Source organism: Oppia nitens, unplaced genomic scaffold (assembly GCF_028296485.1).
Source record: "Oppia nitens isolate AA-2021 unplaced genomic scaffold, nextdenovo-longstitch-racon4-pilon3 scaffold6_pilon_pilon_pilon, whole genome shotgun sequence".
NCBI classification, from domain to species: domain Eukaryota; kingdom Metazoa; phylum Arthropoda; class Arachnida; order Sarcoptiformes; family Oppiidae; genus Oppia; species Oppia nitens.
In genome coordinates, this window is record NW_026533250.1 from 2,691,047 (window position 1) to 2,706,769 (window position 15,723).

Sequence of the window (15,723 nt, forward strand, 5' to 3'; positions counted from 1 at the left end):
AATAACATATAATTTATATGATATAAATAATGTTAGATTTTTTTAGATTTTACTAAAACTTATAGTAGAGTTATACTGAAGTTAAAAATATGATTGCATTGAATTTGGTATTAATAAATAGTATACAGTATTATGTTTTGCATAAATTAGTGATTTATTTATATTAATAACAAGTCTTACTTTAATAAAATATACAGTTATTATCACTTGTTATGTCTAATGATTGCTTATTAAGACAATTGATGTCCAGACAGCCTTTTTTCAGGACATTCAACTCACTTAAGTATTGTAAATAAAAAAACAGTTTTTAAAAGAGTTGACTGTTTTATCACACTTTTAGTAATCACTTTAAAACGAGACAATAGTTTTTGAAAAATTGATAAAATATTAACACTAAATATATAATCGATTCATATAATTGTTATTATTAAAAAAATTTTTAAACTGTTTTATTAATTGGTTGTTCACTATAAATGATATCAATTAATATGTAATAGTATTAGTACTGTATATTGATATGTCTTATACAGTATAAGTTGTATGTCCTGTAGTATAGACTGTATATTACTGTATGTGTGAGTGGGAGGGGATGTGAAACCCGTTTAGCTTTACATACATTGACTGTTGTGTTGTGTTTGTGCTATAGCTATGTGTTTGTCAATAGTCTATAGCATTGCATTCATAGCATTCAATAAGTCAATTGACGACTAAAAAAGTGACTCAAATGTAAGCCACAAATAAAACAATTAGTTGTTTGACATCAATAGCTAATTGTTGAGTAAATTGGCCGCACATTCAATAGTGATTGACTAACTGTTTGTTTAATTGTTTGGTCACACAAACGAAAATGTCGACCAAAGGGTCGCTCACTAAAGAGCTCAGCGGTAAGTCATGTCATCAATTGATAGATATATACAGCCATTGATGGCATCAATGGTTTTATCAAATGTTTCCGTATTTGTTATCATATGTTAAGTCTGTGGCAAACCTGTACTTCCCATACATTAGTGTATTGTTTATGACATTATAATTATAGTGTTTGTCTCATATAAGTTATAGACTATAACATAATGTAAAGCATTTAATTGATTCAACGTTTAGTTTACTATTATTTTCCCTTTAATTTCAAATGAATAGCATTTTTGTGACATTTTTTTAAAAAAAAGGAAACAAATGTTTGTTTGCATTGAATTGTTAAGCAATTAGTTATAAATTATTCACTAATTAATGCTTACATGAGTGTCACTAATACAGTCATACAGTGTATGACAAATAATATTAATTATTAGCAATTGATTGATATATTATTATTATTTTAATTATTCAATATTTTAATCATAATATCAATGCTTTTGTTGTTCTCATTAATTCATTTGCATTACTTGTGTCACAAATATGTGCTAAAAATTATTTTAAAAACTAATTTTTTATAGTAAATATAGTAAATATTTAATTTATATATAAAACGATTAGTAATATATTGACAATGAATTCAATTGAATTGATGTCATTAGAGAGTGTGTCAACACTTCTGGGCCAAAGTGTGAAGATATCGTTGAAATGTTTGGTCAAAATGGAGATCAAGAACGACAAGACAGAGAACAAGATCTTAGCGTTCAGTGCCTGTCGTCTCTTCATTTTGACGGCTAAAGTGACGACAAAGATTGAACATTCATTTCATTATCTCGACATTAACTCAATTGAAAGCAAACGCAAGAATCAGTTGACTATTGGTGTCACTTCCGAAAACAAATGTTATACTTTTTATTCAATTGATGCTAATAATGGCGAAGAGATTAATTTAATGGTAATTCAATTGGGAACAGCACTCAAGACTATATTTCCATACATTTCTCTTGACTCCTTCATTCGTCGTCTTGAAGTGGAACCGATCTCTCGATTGCAGTCAATGATTGAGTACAACCAAAGTGTTGAGCAAAGAGCGACTCTAAACACGATTGAGAGTCCGTGCGGAGGATTCTCCACACAATACGCATGTCTTTGTGATTACTTTAATGCCGTATATCGTGAGGAAGTGGTTTGGGATGTGGACACCATATACTCGACGCACAACAATCAAGAGTTTTCTCTTCTCGATTTTGAACACTTGGATCACAAAGACTTTATTCCAATAATAGCTGCCCTTTCATACAATGGTTGGTTCACTCGTTTTAGAGCCAGTAATATAAAAGTGTTCGGACATGTCATGCCTGATGTTTCCGAACAAATCTTTAATTTGGTTAAGAGGTCCACTGTTTTGGAAGAAATATATTTAGATAATACTGGACTTAAAGCTGATTCTGTAAATAAACTTTTTATGGCTATTCTGACAAATAGTCAAACTGTTATTCATTACATTGATTTGTCAAACAATGTGATTGAAGACAAAGGTCTTAAGTATTTGAATGGTTTTGTCGCTAAATCTTTTCTCAACAATGGTGTTAGCGATGAGTCGATTGTTAGTAGTATTTCATTGAGACTTAATAAAGGTTTAACTCATCTGAATTTAAGCCACACATCCATAACAAGTAAAGGAGTCTCAGATCTCTCGGATTCGCTTTTTCTCAACAAATCTATTTCACAATCACTGACTCATCTTAATATTAGTGATAATCTTCTTAAAGATGATGTAAACGTAAGTTATATTAAGAATAATACATATAATATTCAATTTGTAATTATTATTATTTTTTATTTATTTTTTGCTTGAATATAGAAATTATACAATTTCTTAGCCAATCCTAATTGTATTACACATTTGGATCTTTCGGGAACTGAATGTCTATTAGAAACAATATTTGCTGCACTGTTAAGAGGTTGCACTCAAAAATTAGTTCATTTAAATCTTGCACGCAATCAGTTCAATAACAAGAAGAGTCATAAAGATGTGAACCCTCCGCCGTCTTTTAAAACCTTTTTTTCGTCCACCATTGCGCTCAAGACTTTAAATTTGTCGTCTAATCGATTGCCTGCCGAAGCACTCAAAGCCATGCTATTAGGGTTTGCTTGCAATGAAATCGCATCCGATGTTCGCATAAATTTAAGTTCAAATGAATTCAAGTCGAGCGGAGCCACAGTTCTGGAGTTTGCCTTAGGAGGTATTCGATGTATTAGTGGATTAGATTTGAGTGATAATAGCTTCGATGTCGATGTTATGAATGTCATTAACTCTGTGGGTAAAAATAAATCGATTAAATATTTATCAATCGGAAAAAACTTTGCAAATATTAAACCAAAGTATGATTTTATTATTTTTTAAAATTAGATTATTTATTAATTATTTTGAAAATTTTCTTATCGGTAGACATATTCCTCGAGTTCTTGAATCTCTCGTTCATTTACTACAAGATGAAGATTCTGTATTGGAATCACTTTCATTGGTTGACTCTAAGCTTAGGAATGATACTTGTCTTGTGATAAATGCTTTGGGTTCTAACCAATCTCTTGTCAATATTGATGTGACGGGTAATATGATGGGACTGCCAGGGGCTCGAACTCTGGCTAAAGCTCTTCAAGTAAATTCAAAATTGGAAACAATTTATTTGGACCGCAATTTGATACCAACCGCTGGTTTTGTAGATATTGCGTATTCTCTCGAAAGAAATTATACACTGAAATACATGCCGGTGCCGGTACAGGACGTTCAACAAGCAATGGTTAAAATGGCTGAACGCACTGAAGCTGCTATAACTAAAATACAAGAACTTTTGCGACGAAATCATTTGCCACAAACAATATTAAAGAACAGTCGTCTGCATAACCATCACATGCAGATTGACTCTAATGTCTATCATTCAGTCGATAAACTAACAATTAATTTGACTGATATATTGAATAATAGTTCCATAAATGAGAACAATAAGTCTGTATTTGAATTAAATGCCAAAGACGAAGAAGTATTGAGAGCTGAAAGCTATTTGAAAGACGCCGCAAATGCCAAACACTTATTAACTCATTTGAATCAAAAGTTGATATTTCCTGAAATTACAGAAAGTGGTCGCCGTTTGTCTACACTTTCCATTTGTCGGCCAATTGAGGCCAAACTTATAGAGACATCCGTAGAGTTGAAGAAAACATTTGAAGCGCACATAAATAGTGTCATCGCATCAATGATTGAAACAATTCAAGAACAGTGTCCACATGTTATTGCTGACAGTGAACGTCTTCAAAGTGAATTAAATCGTATATTCAATAATACAAAAAATTCTCCATTACTTCCTTCGCTTAACTTTTTTCAAAGTTGTCTCAGCGATAGTGTCGGTGCTTTACTTACCACTAAAATCGAAGAAATACTTCTGGGAATTGCGGCTCAAATTTGTGATAAAGTTTTAGTTGAAGTGAATGATTGTCTTGTTATGAGTCAAAGAGCACTTACAGGACAGGAACCCATCAAGTCTTTAAGTCAACGGAGTTCTACACCCGATGTCTTAAGGAGTAGGACTTGGATTGAAGATTCTCGAGAATCATCTTCTGAAGCAATACTTTCCAGTGATGGACATAATGAGGAACCGACTGATGTGAGTATAGTTTATTTATTTATAAATTATTTAATACTAAAACTTAATATTAACTGACTATTACTATCAATCATTATTATGCTGCCAGTGGTTAGCGTGGCTTAACTTAGTGAGTCTTTCAATAATACTCTGTATTTCCCTTTTGTTAATAAATGATATTATATTTTGTCGGAATTACAGCAATATTTACACATCATTTCAATAATAAAATCCTTTATATAATGTAAAGTATTACTGTATATGAACTTTATATATAAATTAGTATTGTATTAAATACATACCGTAATGTGTAAATGTATAATATGTACAATATTTATATAATAATACAAATATTATTACTTCCCGTTTGTACAGCATTTACATAACTAATCATTTAGTAATACATTGATTTAACATTTTTAGATCAATTTAACAGAGCAATTGATTGCATCGTAATATTTAGTAAAAATAGTATAATAGTATAAATAGTATAGTAAACAAGTGATTATCAATAGTTATTTTTGATAATGTTTGAATTTTTGATAAATTGCTTTAATTCCTACAATGTAATTATCATATTAATAATTTTGATTTTTAATTTAAATTTATATTATTTTGAAATAGCATTATTTAATTTAATTAATTTTATGTATTTTTTTAACTATATTTAGGCGACGCCTAAACAATCAAATCAAAAGAGACAAAGTCTTTATGTCCGTAGATTAAGACCACAATCAGTGATGGACGGCATCAGTCCCGACGAGATTCCCGATCTGTTACCAAAAGCTGACAGTTCTAAGAGTGGCTTAATTTCAATAGATTCTAGTATTTTGAAATCAACGAGTAGTGATAGGTTAGAGCATTTGGCAAAGACTAGACCTAAGAAACCCAAGACTCGAGCACCAACTCGAGTCACTACTAATACACAGTTAGTTAAGACTGAGACTATTAATCCAAACGCTCAACAAAGTGGTGATAGAGTTGAGAAATTAGATGAAGGGTTGGATTCATTTTTTACGAAAACAACTACTTCTGAACTGATAAACAAACCACAGGTTCAGCCCAGAGTTGGTCTCTTTAAAAAGCTTTACACCAAACCATTGGACACTTCAAAGCCTAATTCAAGTGACAAAAGTGGTCTAAACAACGAATCTAATGTAAGCATAGGTTGTGCTCCAACTTCCCTGTTGTCAGCCCGTATAGATGAAGTGACCCGTTCCCGATCTTCACCTAATTTGGTGAAAAAGACCTCCCATTCCATACCAATTTCTCGAAACAACTCTCCCGGTGCTGAAGAGATAACTAATATTCTTGATTCAAATGAACGAACAACAAGTCCTTTGCCTACTGAGCGCTCAGATCTTTTGGCAGAGATGAAGGCCAAACAGGGAAGGCGTTCATTAGCACCTACTCCTACCACACCTCCACTTTCCATAGTTGATTCAAATCCTTTAATTAACAATTCTAATAATGGATTACAAGGTGTCAAACTAAGAGCCACTGTTTTCGGTGACATTTTGAAATCTCCAAACAAAATACCCAACACTGCCATTGAAGACACGCCTTCTATGAGTATATCACTGACTGATACAAATCGCTCTTCAATACGACAATCACTTCCTCCGCCATTAAAGCAAAGACCAAAATCGGTTGTCGGTATGATTGGCGCCAAATTCGAGTTATCTCTTAATAGTAAAGATGAGAACATCGATTCCGACATCGATGGTAAACACAATTCAGAATCAATTAAAGGCGACAGAAGTGGAGCCAAAAAGTCGTCCATTTTGTCTAAGTCTCGCTCCAACTCTTCTTCTTCAAATTCTTCACTACAAAAATGATAAATTTATTTGAAGTCATTTTAAATTGATTGCATTCATTCATTGTGTAATTCATTTTTGTGCCAATCATTTAATATTTTTGGTTTCATTGTTTTTAATTATTATTTGTTATAATTTTATTGTGTTTTTAATTTATTTGGAAAATTGTATATTTATTTTATATATATATAATTGTAGATTTCAATTATAATCATTTGATACATTAATCTTTTAAAATCTATGCATTTTATTGAGAAAATTATATTACAAATATAACAACAATTAAAATATATTATAAAAGTATATAAATAAATATTTGAGATAAATGTTTATTTAATAAATTTATAAACAAAACAATGTCTTTCATTAGTCACTTGAATGAAAATTTATTGAAACTTTTATTAGAGATTGGATTAGAAAGAGAGTCTCAAAAACCGAACCAAAAGCTGTATTTGATTACAAATACAAAAATTATTACAAAAATATATTTTTAAAAGATTTATAATATTTCTCAAAACTCTCAAAAATATAATTCCGTTTTCGGTTCGGATTTTTGTTAATTGTTTGCAAACCGAGAAAAGGTTTATTCAATGGTTGAGTTAACATTTGGTACATTAATTTTACTATAAATATACAGTAATATCATTAAAAGTTATGAATTTTCAAAATAAATATTACAAAATATAGTGAAATATGTGATAAAATAAAGTCTAATAAAGTTTTACTAAATTTATATGAATTAAACTAAACCTTTAAGAATAGCAGTCTATAAATGAGTGAATCAGTGAATAAACTTTTTGTTGAAACTATAGTATTGTTAACACATTAGAGACAGACAGACAAGACATGCGCTAAAAATGAGTGAAATGAGTGAATGAGCTCTTAATCTATTGAATTGATGTCTCATTTGAATAACACTTCAAACAAACAAATATTTGATTTTAAATTAATAATACATTTGTTGACTATTTTACTAATTTTTTGGTCACATATTTGACATCAGCTATGAGTTTACAACTATTAATATTTATGATCAAACTTTTATCGCAACTTTTGATTTGACTTAACATTTGTTTATTAAACCAAAAGTTTATGTCAAGCTATTGTTGTAATCATTATATGATATATTAATCACAATTAAATTGAATTGAATTGAAGTCAATACACAAGTGTTTGCAAAATGAATGAAATGATGAAAAGGATGTCTTTAACTAAACTTAAAGAAAGACTAAACAGAAAGTCAAAGAAGAAGAGATGCAAAAATCGCACCGAAGATAACAAACAAATGGATGACTTAAAAGATGACGACTTCGATGACGATAATCACACCAAACATGAGTTTGATATCACTTACGATCGATTGTCAACCAATTCAGACAACAATAATTCAATTATAGACTCAGAAACCAATCATTTAATGAAATTTCCGACAGTTTTATTGCAATCTTTTCGCAAAAAATTTAAGAAAAATAAAAACAAACAAAAAACTTATCAAATCTCTGATTTCAAGCCATCAAAAGCTGAGTTTGGTTACGAAGAGACAAAAGATGACTATAATTGTAAACTAAATGAAGTGGACTTAAGTGAAGAATTTAATGAAGGAATAGCAACTTTGGTCGACACTAGTGATGGACAACAAAATCAAAGTACTCCGCTTAAGACAAGTCTTATTAAAATTGACTCACTTTCAGAAGACTCGCAATCTTTGTCGTGTCTTTCAAATCAATTGTCAATTGATGACAAAAGTCTTGAAAACAGGGGTTCATCTAAAAGAAATGCAACCGAAAAGAAATTTAGTTTAGTTGAAGAGATTGACCGAATTGTACGCAACGGTTGGTATTGGGGACCAATTACTAGACGAGAAGCTGAAGAAAAACTTCGCGACCAAATGGACGGATCATTCTTAGTGCGCGACAGTTCTGATAATCACTATTTGTTTAGTCTTAGCTTTCGATCATTTGGTCGGACACTTCATACACGTATTGAATACTCAAACGGAATGTTTAGTTTTTATTCCAACGGTTCCAGTGATGGAAACTCGTCGCTCATTGATTTGATTGAAGAGTCATTGTCTAACTCGGAGAAAGGGATATTCTGTTATTCGAGAGGTCGTTCGCCAGTTTCGCCATCATTTCCAGTGCGACTGACGCGTCCGATCTCCCGATTTAGCGAAGTCCGGTCATTACAATATTTATGCAAATTTGTTATCCGACGGACCACTAGTTTCTCTCAAATTCAATCACTTCCGCTCCCGAAGAGTATTAAAGGTTTTATTGAAAATTCTATTTTTTAGTGAAGACATTGATTGTTGTTTTTATCATTTAATTTCATTATATTTATTATAATTTTTATAAATTTTATAATCATTTTTTAGAAAGAAGTTTACAATTTGTAATATAATTTTAAGATTTTCTGAATCAAATATAATAAACTATTTGTGTGCCTTATTGCTTGATTTTGACTAATAAAAGTGTTATTATTTAAATAAATATATATATAATTATTAATCGCTATTTTAAATAAATCTAAAAAATATAAAAATTTAATTAAAATTATGAAGTTTTGATGAGTATTACAACAGATGTACACTAAATGTAGGCGTTTGTCATAAAAAAAATATTATTGAAAACACGAGACAAGAAATGGCTAATAGTCTAACATTAATAATATGAATGCAATTCCATTGATATTGTTTTATCATTTGATCTCTCATCTGATGATAGGATAACTCAAAAATAAATTCAAAGATATTTTTTAGTTAATTGTATGCAATATTTATTTACAAATAAATTAGTTTAGTGTTTAATGAATTCAATGAATATGAAAGAAAAATTTAAAGCTTTAAAGTCGCAAATCGGGTGTCGATTATCGCAACAATTATACGATTGTTTTGTAATTTATTTAAGACCGGTAACCACTAAGACCAGAAAGTCACCGCCGAAGAAGCTATTAATTAGTGAAATGTGGCAAACAATGAAACTGAAGCAAAATGCAAGCTATAAATCAATTCACAAAAAGTTTCGTAATTGGAGTAAACGTATGCAATATTTAACAAATGGTTCACTAATACACAGACCAACAAAACTGGTCATAATTCCCGAGAATTGTTTTCGTAAAACAATTAAATTGATTCACGAGTCCAGTGATGGCCAACATCTAAATCTTTCGCAAACAGTTCGACAAATTAAATCACTCTTTACTTGGAGTTCAAAGAACTTTGGAATGAATTTAATTGATGTCTTAGAAGTGTTAATGAATTGTCAAAACCAATGCTGTCATCAAAAGGCTTCAGAAGTCTATGAAAAGTTTGTTTACAATAACAGCGATTCTAATTTGAAAACAAACCATCAAATTATTGCAAAGTCAAGTGATAATCACCACATGTTAACTGATAAATCAAACAATCAGTTTAATAATAACAATTATAACCTCTTAAGTCAACAATTTCTTGAATTATTTGATGAATTGGTTTTCGGAATTTCATTTATTAAAATACCGATTGAATTAACAAAAGTCTATAAATTTAGAAAAAACAAAACTTTGAAAGAAAGTAAGTTTGATTAATAGATTTTTAATTATTTTTGTATCATATTTTTTGAAACGATAATTATATGTTTAATACTTTCTCTCTGTTTTATATTTAATTTTATAGTTTTATTCTCAGATTTGGTTGTTTGCGAACAATTGGTTAATCAATTGAAGTACTGTTTATCAAACTATTCTTTTAATTTATAACTTACTAATTAAAAAATTTTATGTCAATTATATTTTTTATATTTTATTGTATTATTTAAGAGTATATAACAGTAAATCGTTAATACGATTTGATAACAATTTTTAAAAATTTATAGATTTTATTACAATTAAAAAAATTATTTTTTAACTTTATAATCATCGTATCCGTATCTATCATATCCATAAGGTCTGTATCCATAATAATCATTATATGGAGAATAACCTCCATATCCACCATAAGGTCTGTGTCCATATCTATCATATCTATGAGGTCTAAATCCTTTAAGTTTTGCCTTAACTTTCAAAACAATCTTTGATCTAAGTTTGTCGTAACCGATTCCTTGATGTCCTAAACCATATCCTCCTACGAGACCGTGATCACCATATCCTCCGAGACCATAACCACCATATCCTCCTAATCCAGAACCTCCATATCCTCCTAGTCCATAACCTTTATATGATTCATATCTCTTGTATTTATCTGTCAATTAATATAAAATAAAAATTAAGCAAAAATATTCAATTTTAAAATAATTTATATCAATAACTCACCAGCAAAAACATGTATTACTACAACCAATATCAGTGATGAAATGAACTAATATTATAAATACATTATAATAAATTACTAAATTTTTAAACAAAAAAAAACATAATAAATTTATATAAAACTTACAAATATTTTCATTTTTAAAATATTTTCCAAACAAATTGTATAAAAGACAATATATACAACAGTATTAAGATTAATATACAAACAAATGCAAAGATATTGAAAAACTTTTACTTTCATCAGCTTTTATATACCTGTTTCATGTGTTGTGACCCTTAAAGTGACACAAATTATATGAGTATTGCATAAAGTTTTGCAAACTCATTGTAATCAATGGGTTTCCCAAAAAACTATGTATTGACCCTCAAAATATGGTTTAATTTATTTTGCAAATTGTTTAATATTATTTACTTTCTTATAATATATTTATATAAAAAATTTTATATTATCTAATATACCTAAATAACAATTAATTAATAAATATACCGTATATGTCGTTAACAGCGATAGTTTGCAATTTTAATATTGCATACTGTGTTGTAGATAATTTAGGTTTCATCGGTATTATATGCTGTCTAATGGGTATTATTTATACAGTAATTTTAACTTACATCACCTAATAAAGTTTTAACATTATCTAATATTTATTTATTTTATAATTATTTAAAATACATACCTTTTAATATAATGGCTTTAATTTATATAATGGTTTTATAAATAAAACTCAATTAGTTATTTTAATAAATATCTTATTTATAAATATATTTAATAAATATATTAGTTATTTAATAAATATTTATAAATATAAATTTTTATCTATTAATAATATAAATAATAATAATATAAGATAAATACACTATAGAAATGTTATAAAACTTATTATAGAAATATATTATTAATATCATATTATTATTTGAATTTTACAGCAAAATACTATTATATTAAAAATAATTGTTGCCAGAATTGATCAGGGCACTTTTTAAAAGTAAATACTTGGTATAATTTATAAACATTGATGTACTATAAGTAGTTTACTACAAAACTAAATTACTCAAATAGCCATAGATATGATTTAATAGAAATCAGATAACAATTTTTATTTTAACCAACTTTATAATATAATATTAATAAATTATAACCTTAACTTATAATAATATTGTTTTTATAAATATTTATTGATGGATGTTATTTAATTATCCAGCATCTTATATAAAATTTAATAAAAAATAAATCATTATTATATTATTGTAAAAACAATTAAAGTTAACATTCAATGCTATAAAAAAAGTAATTATATATAAAGTTAAAAACAAGGCTTAAACTTTGTGTAATAGTTTTATATCACGAAAACATCTTTATATTATAATACAGGTATAAAACTACTGTATATTGTGTATAAGTATATGTTTTTACTATATATACATATTATTAAATTAATAATAGTAATTATTAACTTAATATAAATATTATACATGTTAATTCAATAAACAAATATATTTATTTATTTTAAATTACTAATTAAATTTTAATAATGTCAAAAATGTCATTCACATCCTTTAAATCAATAACTTTACTTTTAAAACAATAACAAATCAATTAATAATGACTTTGAATAATATATCAGATATAAGAAATATAATTTTTAAGACACTCTCATCAATTGAAATCATTTCCGGACCACAAATATATAAATATAACAAAAATTTGCATAAATATTATACATTGCAAAAAAGTGTTAAATTTTATTATATTAATATAAATTTTAAATTATAAAAAATACAATCATGAAATCAATGGTATTATAAAATTGTGATTTTGTTTTTGTGATTTTTAAATTATATTATCATTATTTTAAAAAAAACAGTTTTACATTCTACTGATGATCATTGCATTATTCAATGTATCGTTGGCCACATATTACAGTGGATATGGAAGCTATGGTGGGTATGGAGGTTATGGAGGTTATGGAGGTTATGGAGGTTATGGTGGCTATGGATATGGAAAATACTATAGCGGTTATGGACACGATTACTATTCAGACTACGATGACTATTATAATTATTATGATCTCTATTATAAATGTTCAGGTAAAAACAAACAGATTTAATTTTAATTGACCATGATAATTTAATCATTTTTACAATTAACATGTTTTTAGATTATTACAAAACTGGTAGTTATTACAAATACGGATCTTATACTTATGGAAATTATGGAAAATATTATTATCCCTGTTATAAGTATTATGGACAATATAACAAATATTATTATTAAATTTAATAAAATAGTCAACTATTGAGTAATTTAAAAAATTATTTACTAGTATTATTTGTAAAGATTTTTACATTTATTAATTTACAAAATTTCTTTTTTATATTTTTTCCAAAGAAATAAATACAATAATTTAGTACTTAATTAAGATCACAAATTTTAAGAAAATTATTTTGTCTAGTTTTAAAAATTATACAATAATTTAAACTGTATATATAAATAAATATATATATTGTTATTTTTAAATTGTATATAACTTTAATTGCAAATAAGTTATAATAAAATAATTATGTAGTATAAGACAATAATTTAAAAATTAACATTAAAATCAAAAATTTAAATTTCTTAAAGCCATAAACTGATCGACCATTTCGTCGGTTACTTTTTTACGATTTTCCTGATGTTGTGACACTATTTTTTGAATTATACCAATCAGTTCTTTCTTGAGATCACCTGTCAATAGTTGTCCGCTGCTATAATCAGTTCTATATTGTTCCAAACGATTGTCATCCTCGAGGAAAAACTTGAGATATTGAAACGCTATGTCAATATCACAGTTGCCTCCATTTGCCCGGTGCTCATCAATAGTGGCACCGCCTCCAGAAAAAGCATATCTATTGATTTTATTTTTGATTTGGTTTGCACTGTCTGTGAGGAAAATCGAGTTGTTTGGGTCAGAGGCACTCATTTTGGTCTGAGCACCGGTCAGTGCAGGTAAAAATGTCGAATGAATTAATGCCGGCTTCGGTTTCGACAGTTTCGGTGCCACGTCTCGAGTCATACGGAAGTACGGGTCCTGATCTATAGCACACGGTATCAGAACCGGTATGTCCTTCTTTTCTTTAAAAATAAAAGGAAACGATGAGCTAAATGAAGGCGCGGCCTGAATGGCCGGAAATCCAATTTTGCCGATACAGTCACTGTCGCCGAAACCAAATATTCCCTTAACCTGATTGAAGGTTACACTCCTCTGAACTTTAATTATGTTTTCATAAAAAGCCGGACATTTGCTGTAAATAAAAATAATAAATATTAAGATATTTATCTTTAAATGAGTTTTTAGTAAAAATAAACAAAATTTATATAATATATCATAAGTTATATTAATATAAAAATAAAAACAAACCCAATAAAAGAGAGGTCGGAAAAGATAAATGTTTTATTGACATCAAAACCCATTGCAATGATGTCTTTGATGTTTTCTTTGGTCGCTTTCTTGATCTCATCGATAGACAATCCTTTCCATAAATATTTCTCGTCGTCAGTCATTTGTATGACAAGCGGTACATTGAAGGTCTCCTGAAGCCATTTAGTGAATATAAATGGTATCAAATGTCCCAAATGTAAAGCTGAAGATGAAGGACCTCTTCCTGTGTACAAAAAGAATGGCTGTTTCTCTTCATATCGTTTTAAAATCACGTGAAGATCGCGATGAGAGAAGAATATCTTTCTTCGCAAGAAGTGATGTACCCTTTGGTTTGTCAGTGTTTCCATTCTTTGGAGAATATCATCCGTTAGTTTACTGCAACCAAATCGTACTAAAAGACAAATTAAATGATAAGTATTCATTGGATCCAATTGTCTTCATTATTATTATTACCGATCAGTTTGTCGTAGTCGACACCCGTCGCTGAATTGGAGCACACATTCCACGGATCAACTTTGTCTTCGTCTCCGTTCACGTCATTATTAACTTCTTTACTTAACTTTTGATCACCCAATTGGTCACTAATAACCTCAATGTTGTTCACTTCAGACATCATTTATTTGTTTCGACAATTAATGACAATATGTTTGCCTCTAATATCAATCAGTGCTTCAAATAAGTGATAATAAATTGAAAACAATATATGAAAACGTGTTTTAATGACTTATCAGTTGAATAACACTATAATTATTAGAAATTGAATTCCAATTGATTAATAAAAATGTATGAAATATATAGATATTAAATGAGTTAAACATTCACTCAATTGACGGCTATTTCACATCCAATGCATTAAAATAATGATTAAACTGTTGTGTAATGCAATCACTGCTATAATACTGTACTAAATGTGATGTCAATGATGTGCCACATGTTTGCACACAAATACCGTATAAATTGTTTGTTTCGTTTACTTTATCATTCAATTCACACACACTGTATGTCTGTCTGTACTATATGTGTAATGCATTAAAACTGCAATACTATTAATATTAATACAATGTAGTGATAAAAACTTTTTAATATTTATTGCAAATTCATTAGAAAACTTGTGAGACATACAACTGATAGATAAAAGACATCCTTTATATTACAGTATAATTAATTAACATTTTATCATAAGTTAAAAAAGTTTTTATAACATTTAATACATTTAATACAATTAGAGTTGAGGTAACTTTCAATTATACCATAGTATAATAAAGTATTGAATAGCAAACTTTTATTAAGTATTTACTTATTTTTTAAATTAATTATTATTAATAATATTTAAATGTGTTTTAAAACAAAATTTAAGTCTAATCTATTTTTAAAATAATTTCTTTATAATCAATAAAAAAAACTTACAGAAAATTTTTAAGAAAGTTAGGACTTTCCTAAAATATTTTTTAAAACTTTTCATAGAAATAGTCAAAAATTGGTTAATATTGTACATTAATATCTACATTATAAAGTAGACTTTATTATAAAATTTTAAGAAAATAAGCTGAAAATTTTATGAATAAACTGTCAATAAATATAATAAAATATATAAACTTAAATTTATATACCGGTAATTGAAATTAATCATTAGTTGTGTTTATCAAATTAATTATATAAAATTTTATTAAATAAATTAAAAATTTAATACAACTTTGAAGTAAC

General features: G+C 27.9%; 4 protein-coding genes across 5 annotated transcripts; 2 read left to right on the forward strand and 2 right to left on the reverse strand.

The window, feature by feature from the left end:
• Window positions 1–519: 519 nt before the first annotated feature.
• LOC128962682 (F-actin-uncapping protein LRRC16A-like) lies at window positions 520–6,396 on the forward strand. Of its 2 annotated transcripts, XM_054309078.1 has the most exons (6): window positions 520–884; window positions 1,515–2,635; window positions 2,717–3,237; window positions 3,305–4,517; window positions 4,606–4,626; window positions 5,168–6,396. In XM_054309078.1, the coding sequence occupies exons 1-6, from the start codon at window positions 848–850 to the stop codon at window positions 6,332–6,334; spliced, it is 4,080 nt and encodes a 1,359-aa protein (XP_054165053.1). In that variant the 5' UTR covers window positions 520–847; the 3' UTR covers window positions 6,335–6,396. The 2 variants fall into 2 exon arrangements, with proteins under 2 accessions (XP_054165053.1, XP_054165054.1); XM_054309079.1 differs by lacking the exon at window positions 4,606–4,626.
• An 815-nt stretch (window positions 6,397–7,211) lies between these two features.
• LOC128962217 (uncharacterized) lies at window positions 7,212–8,688 on the forward strand. The gene has a single exon (XM_054308575.1). The coding sequence runs from the start codon at window positions 7,494–7,496 to the stop codon at window positions 8,604–8,606; it is 1,113 nt and encodes a 370-aa protein (XP_054164550.1). The 5' UTR covers window positions 7,212–7,493; the 3' UTR covers window positions 8,607–8,688.
• A 1,497-nt stretch (window positions 8,689–10,185) lies between these two features.
• LOC128962482 (shematrin-like protein 2) lies at window positions 10,186–11,160 on the reverse strand. Its single transcript, XM_054308855.1, has 2 exons — window positions 11,088–11,160; window positions 10,186–10,529 (listed from the first exon to the last, which is right to left on the reverse strand). The coding sequence occupies exons 1-2, from the start codon at window positions 11,158–11,160 to the stop codon at window positions 10,186–10,188; spliced, it is 417 nt and encodes a 138-aa protein (XP_054164830.1).
• A 2,038-nt stretch (window positions 11,161–13,198) lies between these two features.
• Window positions 13,199–14,876, reverse strand: LOC128962978 (tryptophan--tRNA ligase, cytoplasmic-like). The gene is made up of 3 exons (XM_054309432.1): window positions 14,473–14,876; window positions 13,999–14,410; window positions 13,199–13,882 (listed from the first exon to the last, which is right to left on the reverse strand). Exons 1-3 carry the CDS (start codon window positions 14,633–14,635, stop codon window positions 13,201–13,203), a joined length of 1,257 nt encoding a protein of 418 aa, XP_054165407.1. The 5' UTR covers window positions 14,636–14,876; the 3' UTR covers window positions 13,199–13,200.
• Window positions 14,877–15,723: the final 847 nt, after the last annotated feature.

Coding starts and splice junctions, on each gene's coding strand:
- LOC128962217 (XM_054308575.1), top strand. CDS start 7,494: ATGAATGAAATGATGAAAAGGATGTCTTTAACTAAACTTAAAGAAAGA.
- LOC128962978 (XM_054309432.1), bottom strand. CDS start 14,635: ATGATGTCTGAAGTGAACAACATTGAGGTTATTAGTGACCAATTGGGT. Junction 14,411..14,472: donor CGACTACGACAAACTGATCG/GTAATAATAATA, acceptor TTTGTCTTTTAG/TACGATTTGGTTGCAGTAAA. Junction 13,883..13,998: donor TCCGACCTCTCTTTTATTGG/GTTTGTTTTTAT, acceptor TTTTATTTACAG/CAAATGTCCGGCTTTTTATG.
- LOC128962482 (XM_054308855.1), bottom strand. CDS start 11,160: ATGAAACCTAAATTATCTACAACACAGTATGCAATATTAAAATTGCAA. Junction 10,530..11,087: donor CGCTGTTAACGACATATACG/GTATATTTATTA, acceptor ATTAATTGACAG/ATAAATACAAGAGATATGAA.
- LOC128962682 (XM_054309078.1), top strand. CDS start 848: ATGTCGACCAAAGGGTCGCTCACTAAAGAGCTCAGCG. Junction 2,636..2,716: donor TTCTTAAAGATGATGTAAAC/GTAAGTTATATT, acceptor GCTTGAATATAG/AAATTATACAATTTCTTAGC. Junction 4,627..5,167: donor GGTTAGCGTGGCTTAACTTA/GTGAGTCTTTCA, acceptor AACTATATTTAG/GCGACGCCTAAACAATCAAA.